The 18,224-nt window shown below is 37.5% G+C and overlaps 1 protein-coding gene across 1 annotated transcript; it reads left to right on the forward strand.

Annotated features, from left to right (window-relative positions):
• Positions 1–7,542: 7,542 nt before the first annotated feature.
• Positions 7,543–18,215, forward strand: phka1b (phosphorylase kinase, alpha 1b (muscle)). Its single transcript, XM_076979633.1, has 32 exons — positions 7,543–7,730; positions 8,072–8,230; positions 8,725–8,772; positions 8,888–9,056; positions 9,228–9,310; positions 9,425–9,505; positions 9,614–9,712; positions 10,008–10,154; positions 10,295–10,348; positions 10,546–10,668; positions 10,758–10,853; positions 11,052–11,159; positions 11,426–11,504; positions 11,683–11,817; positions 12,388–12,497; positions 12,626–12,770; positions 12,870–12,948; positions 13,029–13,099; positions 13,268–13,429; positions 13,889–13,965; positions 14,046–14,191; positions 14,306–14,459; positions 14,704–14,783; positions 14,895–14,973; positions 15,072–15,201; positions 15,452–15,553; positions 15,683–15,798; positions 15,889–15,933; positions 16,076–16,237; positions 16,319–16,372; positions 16,484–16,684; positions 17,787–18,215. Exons 1-32 carry the CDS (start codon positions 7,653–7,655, stop codon positions 17,958–17,960), a joined length of 3,546 nt encoding a protein of 1,181 aa, XP_076835748.1. The 5' UTR covers positions 7,543–7,652; the 3' UTR covers positions 17,961–18,215.
• Positions 18,216–18,224: the final 9 nt, after the last annotated feature.

Genomic DNA, 18,224 nt, shown 5'->3' on the forward strand with positions numbered 1-18,224 from the left:
TCGTACTGTGGAAGTTTGGGGTTGTTCACGTACCTGTTAGGTAAAGTATAGGGATTGAGTGAGAAAGCAAGCTAACCCAATCAAAAATACTATTAACCTGAGGATGAAATACATTTTATTTTTAATGTACACCACACTTTGACAGAGTTCTTGGTATTGGTCTTGTTTATTTCAGCTGTTTTTTTGACAATGCTCCACTGCTTTTTACATTTCTGAATATTTTAGAATATAGCAGTATAGCAGCATTTGATATCAGTAGGCCTATGTGCAGGTTCATACATGTACAACTCCCATGGACAGTCATGGTCTGGTGGTTAGGGAATTGGTCTCGTGACCGGAGGGTCGTGGGTTCGATTCCCAGACCTGAGGCCATGACTGAGGTGCCCTTGAGCAAGACACCTAACCCCAACTGCTCCCCGGGCGCCGGGCTGCCCACCGCTCTGGGCACGTGTGATCCACAGCCCCCTAGTAATCACTAGTGTGTGGGTGTTCTAACTGCACAGATGGGTTAAAAGCGTAGGACAAATTTCGATTGCGGTGTAAAAATCACAATTGACAAAATACGGCACATTTACTCTAAACTGTGCTTACATGTGGGATTTTTGTGTCATTATAGTAGTCTGAATAAAACAGCATAATGTATAAATAAGGATGAAAATGGAAATAAACGGGTGTTCCACAGTAGTCTTTAACAGCTAATGCACAATCAGACAAGCAAGAGTTCAGAGTCACTGGCACTGTGGTCAGGTAGATTCTCACAGGTTCATGAATTCAGGCCAAAGTACATACACACATACACCTGTTAGCAATAGATAGCTATCTGATTTTTTTGACCCTGGTGAAACCATTGCATGGGACTTTTGCATGAGGTAGTTTTTAGGCAAACTAAGGGATAAAAACTAAGAAAACCTGGTATCTAAGTATATGAACCTAGGGCGATGCACATCGACAATGCAATGAGGTGTGTGCAAGAAGACATTAAAGCATAGCCATGCGTCCCTGAAACGTTTCCAATCAGTCCTTGACCACTGATGTAATTTGGCACAGGCATGAGTGATGAAACCTGTCAGAAACCTAAAGGCTCAAAGTTCCCATCTGGAGACTTTTGTTTGAATTGCAAGCAATTACACTGATTTTCAGACAGAACTTTGGCATTTCTGCTACTAGCATTCAATGCATAATGTCAGGCAAACGGCTTTCACCTAAAAGAGGCCTGTATTTTAGTAACAATTTTTTTTCATGATGTGCTCTTATTAGTTAAATATTGAATTTACAAGCTGTAGAAATTATATTGCATTTGATTTAATCGTAATTGTAATCTTGCACTTATAGCATGTCCATAAATGTTAGGGCCCTAAAACACATTCAACAAGTTGACTATTAACATACAGAATGAATAGTGATATATGGACTATTCACTGTATAGGTACATATCAGTGTTCATTCAATGTATATGTATGTCATATGTTCATTCAGTGTATAACAGTCATCATGATCATTCATATTGCTTGATTTTCCTGATCATAGTATGTACTGTTGCTGTTCTTCCTTTCATAACAAAATGCTTAATTATGTTACCAACCAATTTGGGGTTCTTGGGAAGATGTAATCAAGCACAACAAGGCAGTCTGGCAGCTGGTATTCAAGGAACAGGAACAGGTTACCTTGGGAGACCAAGGGAGACATTTATACCCCAGAACTTAAAAGGACAAAAAGGCAAATGATGATATTTTTGTCTGTTTGTGTAAACAAAAAACAAACTTTATAATGAAAATGAAAATGATGTAATGAAAATGATGTCCTGCAGCGTGACATGGATTGTCAGTTTGATGGACAACAGTATGGGTCCTTTTGTCTACTGAAAACCAGAATGTCCCTCAGATACACTATATTGCCAAACGTATTCTCTCATTGGTGCACAGTCATGTTGGAAGAGGAAGGGGCCAGCTCCTAACTGTTTCCACAAAGTTGGGAGCATGGAATTGTCCAAAATGTCTTGATATGCTGAAGCATATCAAAGAGTTCCTTTAACTGGAACTAAGGGGGCAAACCCAGCTCCTGAAAAACAACTCCACACCATAATCCCCCCTCCACCAAACTTTACACTTGGCACAATGCAGTCAGACGAGTACCGTTCTCCTGGCAACCGTCTGTAGTGTCTGTAGTGATTGACTCTGCAGAAAGTTGAGGTGACCTCTTTACACTATGCACTTCAGCATCTGCTGACCCCGCTCCGTCAGTTTATGTGGCCTTCCACTTCATGGCTGAGTTGCTGTCATTCCCAAACACTTTCATCATGTGTCCATTTTTGTTAGCCATGTGGTGTAAATAAAATGAAAATATAATTTTTTAAAATCGCTTAATAAGGTTAAAACAGTATTGTCATTCAGTTAGCAAAATGCTCAATGTTATGTATGGAAAGGATTCAACGTGGACACAATGATGTAAACGTCCTGTGATGTGACGTGGTGACATCACTTCATATGAAATTAAATGAATTTTATGAAGTTTCAGTTAATCAATTCCTCATGTGATTTTTAAAAAGACTGCACAATTCAACTATAAAAAGAAAACAAAGCATTCCCATGAGCCTGTTATTATTTGGTAAGCTAGTTAGAATAGGGTGAGTGATATAAAAAAGGCTAGAAGTAAAGAATGGAATTGAAAAATGGCTATACATAATATACATATGCAAAGTATTCATTATAGTTTGCATAAAGGGAACTTTAAACTGTGAATACAACTAATCTATACATAAAATTCTTATTATTTATTTTACCATATTGCGACATCACACTGCAGGACAATGTATGTTAAAAAAAATCTGTTTCACCTCCATTTGTCACCCACCCATATACAGCTGATGAATGATCTCTGTACGAAACATCCTGTTTCTCTGGAAACTGTGTACTTTATATTTTTTAATATCTCTACATATCTTACCTAAGTACACTGCTGTTACTTACCTCAGTATTTTTGGAACATATTTTACTGAGCAGATGTCCAATTAAAGCATCTAGCTAACATCTGGCATCAGTGGTGCCAGAAGTGGGGAATTATAAATCATATTTGATTGAAATATGTATAGCAGCTTATAAGATACATGTAGTGTGTGTCTGATAAAGTGATCAGTTAGTGTAGTCAAGTTCTTTTGACTATTCACTTAGTGGTTCCAGATGTACAAAAAGAATGATTGGGCAATGTGCACTTTTGCCTGGAAGGTAGTTTGTGTGTGTGTATGTGTGTGTGTGTGTGTGTGTGTGTGTGTGTGTGTGTGTGTCAGAGGTTTGAGAGCTACTGAATGTTTGTACATATGTACATACTTGGTGAATAATTATTGCATGTATTCATAAATGTATCCTAAGTATAAATGCAGAAAATCCTGGCTATGTGGAGAACACATTTTAAATATGGATGACCTCAGTATGACCAAGATATTTCAAACAAAAGAATGAGCAAACCACTCAGCCCGCAGTTGTTCTGTTTAAGACCTCTGAGTCAGAGAACGTGATGACATGGTGAACCATGCAGACACTGAATGACTGGAATAACTGAAATCACTTCCATAAAAAAAAATCAGTTTAAACAAAAATAACATTACAATGCTTGATAAATAATTATGTTTGATAAATAATGCATTAATATTTACCAAAGAGTATTAGATTGTATCAGAAAAAATTGAATAATGTTATCAGAAATGAAATCACCATGCACATAGACAGTGGCGTGACTTTTGTGTAAGCAGTAACAGGAACATTATGTTCTGACACAGGACATTTTGACTCCATCTGAACCTTGCCTAGTTCTGTGTTCAGGATTCAGAATTTGGCTGAATATTCACCCGCATCTTTATTCATTATGTGCAGATTAACTTGGAGTCTGACCACTGTAAGAATTAGGCTAGAGTAAACTAATAAAGAGTATGCAGATACAGGTACACTTGACTAGTTTTACAATATGTTCAACGCATCACAACCACTAATAAATAGTTGTACTTTTTCTTCTGTTTAATATTTCTACTGCCAACTGACAGTGATGTGTAAGATTATTATGCTGATGTTGACATCAGTAGAGTGACTGATGAATTTCAAATATCAACACACCTTGAATAGTGAGGCACCAATACACTGACACCAGTGGATGTGGGTACAAGACAAATGTTTCTAATAAAAAGGGCAATGAGTGTATCATCTTCTTTTCTGTCACCATCATCTTGAAAACTATCAAAAAGTAAGTGTCATATCTGTGGCGAAATGTGATGTACAGAATCTATACCACAAGAAATTCTATTGGTAACTTCATCACCAACATGTGTACTTAACACAGATAACCTTTCATGATGCTTACATCTGCTTTAAGACTTAGTGTCTAGGCAATATCTTATGCTATTAGATTATCTCAGTCGGTGCTTCTATAATTGTGGATTAGGGTCAAAGTTACTTTGAATTGGATAGATTTGTACCAGGTTTTACAGAAACAATTATTCAAAATAAGGTTGGAAAATGACATGATCAAGAAGATACAAATTTCACAGTATATGCATGTCAGTACTGTTTTAACCGAATTGGCAGATGCATAATACCACATTAACGCCTTATAATCAGTAGGACAATTCTGCTTAACAATGTCACAAACTTCGCCTTCTTTGCTGTCAAAGAAATGTGCTCCTGTTCATGTGCACACCATCAGAAGCTGTAACATTTCGGCGTATGTTCCAAAAGCCAAATAACAAGAAATTATTGGATGCCGTTCTGGGGCTTATCTCAACTATCAAATATTTGCCCGACATGTGATTTCACTGGGAGGAGGGTGAGAGTGTGTGTGTGTGTGTGTGTGTGTGTGTGTGTGTGTGTGTGGGGGGGGGGGGGGGGGGGGGGGGGGGGGGCAGGGTGACTGAGTCTTGCCCTGCATGCTTTTAAAGGCAGCCGCTGTTCCCAGATTCACCTTATCCACTGAGCCCTCGAGCAGCTTTAACGTCTTATACCCATCAGCCTATAGAAATCGGCCTCCAGCATGCGAGTGCACAGTCAGGCAGTCCTTGGAATGTATATTTTGGCTTTGATTTTTGCGGTGCATGAGGTAACTATGATTCTTTTATTCATTTTTATGGTCTTTCTATGTTAACAAAGACCGTCACTTGTAGTGTTTTAATGAACTATTGTTGTTTTGTTGTTTTACTTGCTTTCTTGCTTATTTTCACCTGAGGATATTTCCCTGATAATTTACTGTAATATATAGGTATAATATATATTTCCTATTATGGGGCATCTTCTAAAACAACTCTAATACTCTAGCCATTTTCTCAGTAATGACATTAGTAACTGGATACCATTGGCATGTGTTTTAGGTATCTAGTGCACCAGCACTCATCTCTGAAGACACATCAAGTCTTCAGCAGTCAGATACTGTATTGCACCGTCAGGCTCGCATGACACCTGTGTGGAGAATCTTGGCAAGTAAACCACGTGGCGCTTACTGTCATGACCATATAGAGTGCTCGACGGGACTGTGCAGGTAAAGGAAGACTTTGATCATTCCTTAGAAAAAAGAAATTTTAGCATTACAGTTATTTAGCACTGGTATATCTATTTTATTTCTATATGAAACATAATAATCTAATTAAACAATGTATAAAAGAAATTGTAATGAAAAATTTTATATTGCTGTCCATAGGAAGGGATTTTGCTCTTTCAATGAGCCTGTTCACTCATAACACCCCTGGAGACCCAGTGAACGAACAGAGTCACATCTGCTACTCCAGTTAGTAAAATACACAAAGGATTCAAATAACATGTTTAACTAGACATTAATGCATGAATATATTTAGAACACAAAGTTTGGTTCAAAATTCAGAAGGAAATTTGATGTTCATGTGGTTCAATGCCCAGCGTTTATGAACTTTTTGATGTGCAACTTGATGTGTTATTTTTTTATATATATATTTAAAACAATTATTGAAACTACTTTGATGAAGTATTTCATCAGAGCAGTATTACACAGCTTTCAAAAAGGGGGACAGTTTTGTATGGACAATGTAAGCAGTCTGTCATTTGAGTGACTAATGTGCTTAACATTAAATCTGAAATATAGTTTATTTTCTCAGGGCGGGGTCTAGCAATTTGACACAAGAAAGTCATGCCACACTTTTGCATAGTTAGCCATTTTCATATTTTTTAGCCCCAGGGTGGTATCATGGTTATTTATGTGATTTTTTGATTGTACTGTACATGAAACCTTTAGAATATGTATTTTGGGGTCTTTGGATCTAGGTGTTAGAAACAGTAATAATAAGAAAAACAATAAATATTTGAATTACAAAAAAAGAAACAGTAATAATGATGATAATATTAATAATGCATTTTGTTTATAGCATCTGTTCAAGACACTCAAGGTCACCTCACGAACACATAATAACATGGGGTGTAGGGAGAAATCTGAGGACACTGTAGGTCTAATTTATGTAATATAGGAGGACACAGGAATTATCATGCATGTTATCATGCATATATTATTATTATATGATTATATGTAATTACAACATGATGGTTTATTAATGTTGTTGAAGTTAGTTTGTGTGAATGGTGTGTGTGGAATGGGCTTTGTTACCTACATTTGAGGAATTAAAATATTTGCACAAGATGGTACTGTAAAAAAAGTGTACTGTTAAAGGCCTTATTGATGTATGTATGCAGTGTATGCAGTGTATGAGACATTCTCTATGAAACCACTATTAACATAATGTGACTTTTGATTACTTACTCATCTTTTTTCTGATTCCCATTTGCAATAAAAAGCTGATACCAATCTCTAATATTCCAATATTTCTTTCCATAGATATTTGAAGTGGCTGCTGTATTTGAAATTGTCATTATATACATTAATTATTCATAGGCACTGTAGCAGCTCTTGTAGGTGCAACACAACAACAATTATGAAGCAAACAAAATATAACAACATGACAATGCTAAGAGCCAACACTCCTTGAGTTACACTCAGTAACAGTGTGTAATAACACCTTTGTTCTTTACACATCCGTTTAGACACATTAGTTTATTCTGCATGTATTGACAATCCATTTACCATTATGTAGTTACAAAGTATCAATGAGGTGTTAGTTAATATATATATAGGAATTAATGGTGCATCCACTCTGTAATATAAAGTAATTTAATGTGTTGAATTGTAAACTGTAATGACACCAAGTGCTGCATTGGTGAAAAGCTCTGACTGTGACAACACTAACATTTAAGGCAAAACAGAAGGTAAACTTGTCACTGTTACTGTTGTGATGTAAGTCACCATTGCTCATGTAGTGTAACACTGAAAAGAGTGATATGTATTGGCATTGTATTCTAACTTCAATCTATGTAAATCACATCTAACAAGTACCAATTGTTATTAAATATTAATGATACCACATGCTCTCATGGCCCAGTATAGTGTGTGTGTGATTTTCCCAGCAGGGCAGGGCCTGTAACAGATATGAGTGGTCAGGGTGTCCCCAGGGCGTCCAGAGCATATGAGTTGTCAGGGTGTCCCCTCTTCCAGACTCTGACATTTGCTTGTCTCACATGTCTGGTACATGATAGTGTAACATAAGGTGCTTAGAAGCCCTTTAGAGAGAATGTTAGCAAGGTTTGTAGCTAAACATCATGAGAAGTCGCAGTAACTCTGGGGTCCAACTCGACAATTATGCACGCATGGTTAGGAAAACAATACTCTGTGACCAGGTAAGATAAAACTTTTTTACCTCACTAGGAAAGGATAAAGTTCAGGATTGATGAATTGTCACGTTATAAACTGCTGTTGTGTTTGTGTCTTGGTCTTTAAATGGCGCTGGTCTCATATACTGTTCTGGTTCACCTTGTGGGCTCCCTGGATAGTTTAGTGGTATTATTCTGAAAACTAGATCATTATATTTATTAATAAATAAATAATTGCTAAATTAGCTGCTAAATTTGAAATGTAAGTAGTCAATCTAAACAGGGCATTTTAACCGATAAACGTAATTGTATATATTTTATTTACATGAAACCCAGTCCTTTAGAGATGCTATTGGGTAATCTTCCAGGATCCGGTGACAGGGTTACTTCAGGGGAGTGCTGATCTTCCCCATGCTTGGGTCCGAGACAATGTGTATTGCATCCTGTCTGTGTGGGGTCTGAGTCTGGCCTACAGGAAGAATGCTGACCGAGATGAGGACAAGGCCAAAGCATATGAACTGGAGCAGGTAGGAGTGTAGCAGACAGGTAGCAGAATGTTTTTTCATTCTCTTCATTCTCTGGATTGTCTGTGATTGCCTGAAGGAACTAAAAATCCTGCAGCATTATGAAACATTTCAACAAGTTTACCTGATTACATTTTGTTTAAAGTAAGAAGGAAAAAAGAGTTGCATGTTTAATTTTAGTATGTAGACTTGTGTTCTGTCTATCCACAAGTTAAATGTGTCTAATGTTTCTTTGAGTTGGAGAGAGAGAGAGAGACAGGGAGAGAGACAGGGAGAGAGAGAGAGAGAGAGAATATAAGCATGCAAAAAGAAATGCCAGGGGGCCAAACTACTCAGCTCATGTTTCTTTTTCGTTACATGAGTTGAGGGAAGGTAGAAGGTCATAAGAATCAAAGCTCAAAGCTCACTTTTTCATTGCCTCACCTCTCTCTCTCTTTCTCTGGCTCTCTCTCTCTATCTCTCTCTCTCAATCTCTCACTCTCTCTTTCTTACTCCAGAGTGTAGTTAAGCTTATGAGGAGCTTGCTGCAGTGTATGATGAGGCAGGTATGATGAATGTTGCATCATAACCACACTATTTCACACACTACTTGATTGTTTATCATTGCAAATGATATGCATTTCCTGGAGCATTGCTAGAAATTCTACTCTGTACCCTTAGCTGGACAAAATGGAGAAATTCAAATACAGCAAGAGCACTACAGATTGTCTCCATGCCAAGTACCACACAGGCACCTGTGCTGCTGTGGTAGGAGATCAGGAGTGGGGTCATTTGCAGATAGATGCTACATCTCTCTTCCTGCTCTTTTTGGCTCAAATGACAGCTTCAGGTCAGTGCATCTGTCATAAGTTCACCTACCAGCACGTTTATATCTAACTGTTCACAGTTTCTCATCTGGTTTCCTGTCACCTCATTACATTTTACAGAAATGGCATATTACATCATTAACTATTTGGAATCATCTACCTGTTTGAAAGTACTTTGTTTCTATGATTGGTAGGGCTGCATATAGTCTACACACGGGATGAGGTCGATGTTGTCCAGAATCTCATCTTCTATGTTGAAACAGCATATAAAGTAGCAGTAAGTTTACATTGTAGCACAAATGCACATCATATTTTCATTGTCTTTGAAAACCATCGTTTGTGATGACCATAAGTTTGTGCATTGGTGAGTGTTTATTGGGATGCTGTTTAGGATTTTGGGATGTGGGAGCGAGGAGACAAGACCAATAAAGGCATCCCTGAAATCAACACCAGTTCAATTGGAATGGCAAAGGTGGGAAACGTCAGTTGTTATGATGTTTAAACTGTGTCATTTGAAAAAAATATTTCCAAACAAATATTTAATATGATGGGTCTACGATCACATACTGTGAGATATTAGGCTGCGTTGGAGGCCTTGGACGGACTGAATCTTTTTGGTGCCGAGGGCGGCCCAGAGTCAGTAGTTCATGCTTTGGCTGATGACATACAGCGCTGCCAAGTAAGTATCTGTTTTTTCTCCATTGCATAACATATAGGAGCACCCCACTTATTTCAGTGACTCTGAAACGAGTTGAGGTTTATGCTTCCGTTAAACTATTAACCTCTTAAACTCCAGTCTAATTTGTTCATTATTAATTATAAGGTGTATTATCCAGTAACTACTGGGAATCTGTCAGTTATTGCATTGAAACCAGTTTGAAAGGAATGTAGTCAGAAGACTGAGAAATGAAAGCACTGACTTACTCGTAGGTCCTTGGAATGTAAATCATTAATGTCTTATTGTCTCTCATCAGTCTATCCTGAGCTCAATGCTGCCTAGGGCGTCCACATCCAAAGAAGTGGACGCCGGTGTCCTGTCCATCATCTCATACCCAGCTTTTGCTGTAGAGGACATTGACACTGTTAATATTACTAAGGAGGATATCATTTCAAGACTACAGGTTATGATGGAGTCCGATTTCAAACGTAAAGCAGTATATTGTTAATCCACAAGACTTATACAAACTTGCATGCAGATGTTTTGTGTATGTTTATGTGTGTATGGTTATTTGTGTATGTTTTATTTTTTGTTTCTTGATAGGGAAGATATGGATGTTGTCGCTTCCTCAGAGATGGTCACAAAACGCCAAAAGAGGTGAAATCAATAGAAATCTATTTTATATTTTATGTGTATGTTTTTAAAGACATTATTTAAAAGTTTCAGAAAAATATTTTCTAGACAGTCTTATGCTTGCATAACAGTTGTTTTCATGACAATTATTCCTGAGATAAACAATAAAGTGCTAGGTGTAAGGTATTACATTAAATTTGACATTTTACATGTTTAATAAGGACCCCAATCGATTATACTATGAATCATCTGAGCTGAAACTCTTTGAAAACATTGAGTGTGAATGGCCATTGTTTTGGACTTATCTCATTCTGGATGGAATTTTCATCAATAGTCGTGAACAGGTGAGCAATTTATCCTCCAGCATTTTAGCTTGTCTTTGTTACCATTAAAACATTTGCTATTTTATATATTTATTTGCTTCCATCTATAGGTACAGGAGTACAGAGATGCGTTAGATGCTATTCTGATCAAAGGCAAAGATGGTCTGCGTCGTGTTCCTCAGCTTTATGCTGTTCCTCCAGATAAGGTAAGTACAAATATGTACAGTCAAATATGTACTTTCCTGAGTCATTGTAAGCACAAATAATATAGTCAGATATATTCCTAAGAAGAAGCACAAATAAAGGATTGTGCGGTTCAAACAGTGTCACATCACTTTAAGAAACATAACTGGCTTATTTCAATGGTTTCTGAACTCTAACCCTGTTTGTTTCATTTGAATAAGGTGGATGAGGAATATGTCAATCCTCACACTGTTGAACGAGTGCCTATGGGCATGTGCCCTCTGAAATGGGGTCAATCGCTTTATATTTTGGGTAACTTGTTGGCAGAGGTACTGTGAAATCAGTTGCATCTTTGTTGCTTTATATGTGTTATTAATGAATGTGTTATTATTTATTAATCTTTGATAATTATATAGAATTATATATATATTGTATATATATATATATATATATATATATATATATATATATATATATATATATATATATATATATATTGTGTGCCCACATAAAACATTATCAACATGATCAATGGAAACAGCATTTGAGCACTTAACATTTAACATTTTTGCCATTATTTCTATTAATCTAATAGGGATTATTAGCACCTGGAGAGATTGATCCACTCAACAGACGTCTTGCCACGATACCCAAACCTGATGTTGTGGTTCAGGGTAAGTAGCATGCAGTGTTAAGATGTGTGGTGGCAATGCCATTTTATTTAAGAATGCATGTTACGTCTGAAAATATATCTTCATACATATATTTTACTTAATATTCTAAGATTTGATTAGAAATTCCTGTTTTAGTGCTTTAGTACGGTGTAAATCCTGTGGTCATACTGTTTTTCAGTTTCCATCTTGGCTGAGACAGAGGAAATAAAGCAGCAACTACAGAACCATGGTATTGACTCTGAGACTCTGGAAGACATCCATCCAATCAGACTCCAGCCTTCTAGAGTTCTTAGTCACATCTACGCCAGACTGGGTAAATGAAGAACAAACAAATATATAATATTTAAAATGTCAAATACAGGGTGAAGTCTTCCTAAAGGAATGGTAAAGCTGTTTGAACTAGTACTTCAATAGGCTCAAACTGCCCAGACATGACCTCCAATATCACATTGCTTTTCTACAACAAGCACACTTTTTAGTTAACAATAATTAGTGACAACAGATTCTGATGTATTTGTTGATTTAATAATTTATTTGGCTCCACCAACACAAGTCATTCTGCAAATTGGCTGGCACTGTTTTCAGCAGTCAGCACTCATGAAATGCCTCTTGTCCAATCTAATTACTTGGTCAGAACTAACTGTTATATACTTTTAAATAATCGATTTTGTAGAATAGCATAGATTTACATGATTAAACATTTTTGGCTTTTCCATACAGTGATTCCAGTTATCCAGGATGACTGCCCTCATAATGTTACAGCAGACTGCTGAAATCTGTAGACAATGTGATAAGGATAAGGCTTGTCATTCCAGTGCAAAATGTAATTAGAAAACATTATGAAATTGTAGGTTTTTATTTTTTCCAAATCATCTCTTTACAGGACAAAATCAAAGACTAGGGTTGACTGGAAGGCCCTACCGACGCATTGGTGTGCTGGGGACATCGAAATTCTACATCATACGGAACACAATCTTTTCTTTCACTCCACAAGTGAGTTCATTTGAGAATCATGTAAGATGCTATCAGCAGACAGTGCTTTCGCTGTATCGGATATATAATTCTCTGATTTTACATGTGGCCTCGTTTGTTTTCTCATTTGATTTATGCCTTGCGTTCAGTTCATAGACCCCCAACAGTTTTACCTGGCTTTGGATAACAAGATGATTGTGGAGATGCTCCGTGGTGACATCTCCTACCTCTGCTCACACTGGAGACTGACTGGCAGACCTACTGTCTCTTTTCCAATCTCACACAGAATGCTCAGTGAGTCTTCACTCTGCATGCAGAATTGGACTTATGGGACTTCACAGCATGCAGGATTGGACTTATTCTGAGAGATTATTATGATTTTGGTTCATTCAGCTGATGATCAAAAACAAGTTGACCCTGCTGTACTGGCTACCCTGAAAAAGTTACAGGATGGTTACTATGGAGGAGCAAGGTAATGTCTTAGATTGTATTTGCCAGAACTGTAAATTCTTGCATAGCTTTATTTGATAATATTTTGCCTGATACATCCAGGGTGATCACTGGGCGTTTGGAAAAATTTCTGAACACGTCCTGTTGCGCTCACCTCACGTTCATGGACTGTGGTGAGTGCACATTGTGTTCTAGATATTGCAGAAGGAGAAGGAGAACTAGAAGGACATGTGGATTTGATGGCCTCTTAACAAGATCACTTTGTGCCTGCCACGGGAAATTCTTTTAATAATTTTGCACAATTTTTGCTTTGCTCTGCTGCGTTACCTTGGTTCTCTCAGAGGTGGATGATCTGGCGGAGTATCTCGACCAGCTGCTCGCCGTTCCCCAGCAGATGCCCATCAGTGCCACCGAAGGAGGACTCAACCGCTTTAAAGCTGCAGCAAGGAAGGCTCAAGACATGGTGTCTCTCGTTCACAAGGCCAAAGTGCTGAACATAGACAGTGAGTTTAGGGTTGCCACCTGTGACCGACACAGAACGTCCTCTACTGCAGGTTACAAAATGTCTAAGTAAATAAATTAGCAGGCAAAGTTGATAGCAAACCAAGAGACTTCCACCCAAAAAGACAAGATTATGATAGAAGTATACAGCTTGATTTTTATTTTGGAACCATTTAACATTACCTAGCAAATCCACCATGCCAAGGTGAGTGTACATGTGATGTGACATTAGCCATGCTACATCACACAGCACTTGGCACACAGCAAAGACAGTTACACACCCAAACACACACACACACACACACACACACACATACACACAGACATTCAGCTATTCGGCACATGTAGACACTGCTTTATTTAATACTACTACTAATACTACTGGTTTACCTCGAGAGCTGCTTAGAAATTAAAATGTATAACTTAGAACTTAAAATGTATAACTTAAAATGTCTTCACAGATGTACATATGTACCTTCCCACTAAACTATTCCGTGACCCACCACCAATTCTTCACCTTGTGAATAACGAAACCCAGGTAAATTGAAAAAAATCTGTCAAAAATGTATGTTGATTTTTATTTTTGTGTAAGCAATAGACTTTCTTACTTTTGATCAGGTCCCTCAGACAGGCACCAGTCCTTCAGTTAATCTGCCCAGAGATGTGAGTGGTGTGATTGACTATTCGGCCCTGGTGCAGATGTTGAAACAAACCCAAAACCTGCAAGATCAGGCTGATATCTTGTATATCTTTTATAAGGATAAGTAAGAACACCAGCCCCTCTGTGCAAAGTGAATTTACAGTTTTGGACATTTTCCGATACCTGGCTATTTTGTAAGCTTAAATGTGTTTCATTGTGTTTTAATTTGTGTTGTCAGAGGCATGGACTGGGACACCAGACTGCATGGCAAAGGCTGGACAGTGAAGCGACTTCTGGGTGACTTGTATGAAAAGGCGGGCAGTCTGAGACACTGGGGCCTGATTCGAATGGTGTGTGGCATGTTGCGCAGGAGAGTGGAGGAACTAGATGAGGTGACTGCTGCTTGAATGCAACTGATCACAAACTGGTTGTTTTCATTATTTTTTCTATTTCACTGTCACCACTCACATTTCAAGAAAAATCTTGTTTTTATTCATATGAACGGACTAACCACACACAGAATATACAACTTAAACAGAATAGTAAAGAAATCATGGAAGAATAACCACTGAAAAGCCAAGTGGTAGGCTATTTTTTATTAGCTAAAAATAGCTAAAGTGACTGTTCTAATACCAGGCTTGTACAGACTTGCTTTCACATCAGAAACATCTGACAGTGGGTCTTCCTCCAGAACCACGAGAGAAAATGATATCAGCGTGAGTGATACACACACACACACACACAAACAACATAAATAAATTATATACAATACAATTGAGATATCACCTGGACAAGTATTCAACTGACTTTTTTTTGTCCACACTCAGCCCCATGCCACCAGACAAACTAGCCAGGCTTATCGATGAAGCTAGTGAGAAGAACCTCACCATTGCAGTCCTCACTCAGGTTGGCCTTTCCTTTCATCTCAACCTCTATCTTTCAAAGTTCACCCAGTTTTTGATATTGAAAATGGAAATATGGAGGGTTGTTTGTCTGATTGGCAGGAGATAATGGTGTTCCTGGGCATGAGTATCCGGACCCAGCCAAAACTTTTCAGTGAAATGTTCCGCCTCCGGATTGGTCTCATTATCCAGGTCATGGTCACAGAACTGGCAGAGTCCCTAAAATGCTCTGGTAGTTATTTAGCACAGTGATAAGAAATGCATGTACTAAAACTGAGATTTGATTTCAGTTATCAAGAATTTTTTTGTAACATATTTTTCTATTTGCTACATATTCTATTTTACAATTCTCGAGCATTGTGGTATGGTGTTTGTGATTAGGTGTTCAATGAGTAGAGTGAATACTACTTGTGTACTACTTATACTTGTGGGAGAGTCTAGACAACAATACTACAGCGTCTACTGTTTTGGTTCTACATAAGGTGAGGAGGCTACAGAGAGTTTGATGAACCTAAGCCCCTCTGAGCTGAAAAACCTTCTCCTCTACATTCTCAGTGGTAAAGAGTTTGGTGTCCAGAAAAGCCGTGAGTTTGTCCATACATTATTTGATTTTTTTTTACACATTGGCAAAATATTCCATATCAGATGCTGTATCAGGTGATTGTTGATATGCTTTTATTGATTTAGCAATTTATGTTATTTATTTGAATCAGTGCGCTCAACTGGAAATGTTGTAAGTCCAATCATCTCTGTCTATGACAAGAGTAAACCAGGTTCTGGTAAAGATCAAATGAAAAGCAGCAGTAAACTGAAGTCTGACATCAAGCTGGTAAGTGCATGATTTGGACTGACCAAATCTCACTAGATTTTGATCTGAGATAACTAATCTGCAGCTAAAGTTTCTTTTTGTATATTTTAGCCCTTATCGGTACATTCTTTGGATATTGACAATATTGAATCAGGGGTGAGTACTGTGTGAAACCAAAAACCAATAAGGGTGACTTTAATAAATGTGTACTAGTACTAGTGGTACTAGTGAATAATCTCATGGGACTATTTTATCACTACATTCTTTTTGATCAAGTGAACATTCTGTTATCTTTTAGAGGTACAAACTCCCAGCCATAGAGTCATTTCAAAGTTCATTAGGAGCAACTATAGTGCGTGACAGTAGACAAGGCCAGTGGCTTCGCCGTCGACGACTAGATGGAGCTCTCAACAGAGTACCTGTGGGTTTCTACCAGAAGGTCTGGAAGATCCTGCAGAAGGTTAGTGAAGCCACATCACAGTGATTGTACACACCAGCTCTGTGGAGCTACAGGAAAACCCTCTTTTCCCATTTCTTGTAGTGTCATGGGATCTCCATTGAAGGCTTTGTCCTTCTATCATCAACCACAAGAGAGGTAATCCAACAACTCTGTGTTTTTGTTGCTTTTGTACAGTTATGTCACCTGTAAAAAGTTATTGCCAAATTCTACTTTATAGTATTACCAATGTTTTGTTCACTAAATCAGATGACTCCTGGTGAGATCAAATTTGCGGTGCATGTGGAGTCTGTGCTAAACCGCATTCCACAACCAGAGTACAGGCAGCTGCTGGTGGAGACGATCATGGTGCTGACCATGCTGATTGAGGTCGACGTTCCCACTGTGGGGGGTGTCATTCACGTGGAAAAGATTGCACAAATCGCCAGCGACATGTTCTATAAAGACCAGGTTGGGCATTATCAGCCTATTTCAGATAGGGAGTCCAGCTGAGACTTGAAGTTATTTTCCCAGTGGGTCCCTGTAATATATAAAACGATAATAACAATATTGGAAAAAATGGCTCCTACAATTAAAAATTAATAATGTAAATAATTGTAAATAAACAAAACAAAAAGTTAAATAATAATGTGAACTCTAATAAAGAACATGATGGTATAAAGTATTGAATAAAGCAAAGGCATCAGAAAAAACCCTACTGAATTCAGAATGACCTAAAAATGCTGTGGTTGACAGGTGGCTTTGTAATTTAGTGACAGATATAGTAATTCATGGGACTTTTGAAAAAGCTTTCACAGCTGTGCCATTTCAAATCTAAAATGCCTTTTGACCAAATTCAAATGAGTAAAAGTTTTTGAAACCACTTTTGTTCAACATAGAAATCATTTAGGGAATGAATATAGAGATTTTTGGACGTCTGAAGTCAATTTTTAAGGACCATAGGAGAAGATGAATTAAAGGGCATCAAATATGATTTCCCCATTCACCATGCAGGGTATATTGTGAGAGAGCCGAGGGAACTTCTTTCAAAACTATGCCATCTTCTAAAAGGAAGCTAGTCTGTTTGCCCAATTTGAAAAGGCCTCAAAATAATTATTAGATTTAGCCTTTTGGACCAAATAGTAGTACCTGTCTTCAGCAAAGCCCATATACCTCTGAACAAGCAAAGATTCATTTTATTTTAAGTCACCCAACTCAGATGAAAGTAAGAAGAAACATCTAATAGGACTGGGATAAGGAAATGTTTTCTAGATCACAAAAACAGGATCAAATATCTTCACATCTAGACAAAAATCTGAAGCTTCATTTTAAAAACTCTATAATCTTTGAATCCCTAGGCTTTCAGCAGCTATTTAATCATAGACCAAAGCAAAAAGCTTTAATAAAAACAAAAACCCTTTTGATTTACTTTAAATGTTTAAAAATATATGTTTAAAAAAGTAATATTTGTGCTGAATGTCTTAATTTCAATTTACTTTTACAAAGTATTGAAAAGATTAAGAAAAGATGAACGTCCTCTCAAATGACTAACACAATGCTTACTACATTGCAGAAAGACCTGGGATCGGATGACAGTCTCCTGGAGAGAGATGAAACGAATGGTATCTGCAGGTTACTATACGACTGTGCACCAAGTGGTCGCTTTGGAAGCATGACCTACCTGTCCAAAGCTGTAGTCACCTATGTTGAGGATTTCCTTCCTATGGGGTCCTGTGCTGTTCAGTGAAGCACAGAGTTTGAGATGAGTGATTCTGCTTGGCAAAAGCTGCAATAATGGCAATAATGTCCAACAATGAAATTGCAGAAAAATGAACATGGCAGTGATGGGTGTATAATCTAAAGATGGTGCAATATATATATTTAACAATTTATATCATTGTATTTTCCACCATTAAAAACGTTGTAGTCCTAAAGGGTTTTCAGTTTGGCGGGTCAATACATGAGCTACAAAGCAGGAAAAATATATAAATAATAAACAGAATTATACACA

Source organism: Brachyhypopomus gauderio, chromosome 18 (assembly GCF_052324685.1).
Source record: "Brachyhypopomus gauderio isolate BG-103 chromosome 18, BGAUD_0.2, whole genome shotgun sequence".
NCBI classification, from domain to species: Eukaryota; Metazoa; Chordata; class Actinopteri; order Gymnotiformes; family Hypopomidae; genus Brachyhypopomus; species Brachyhypopomus gauderio.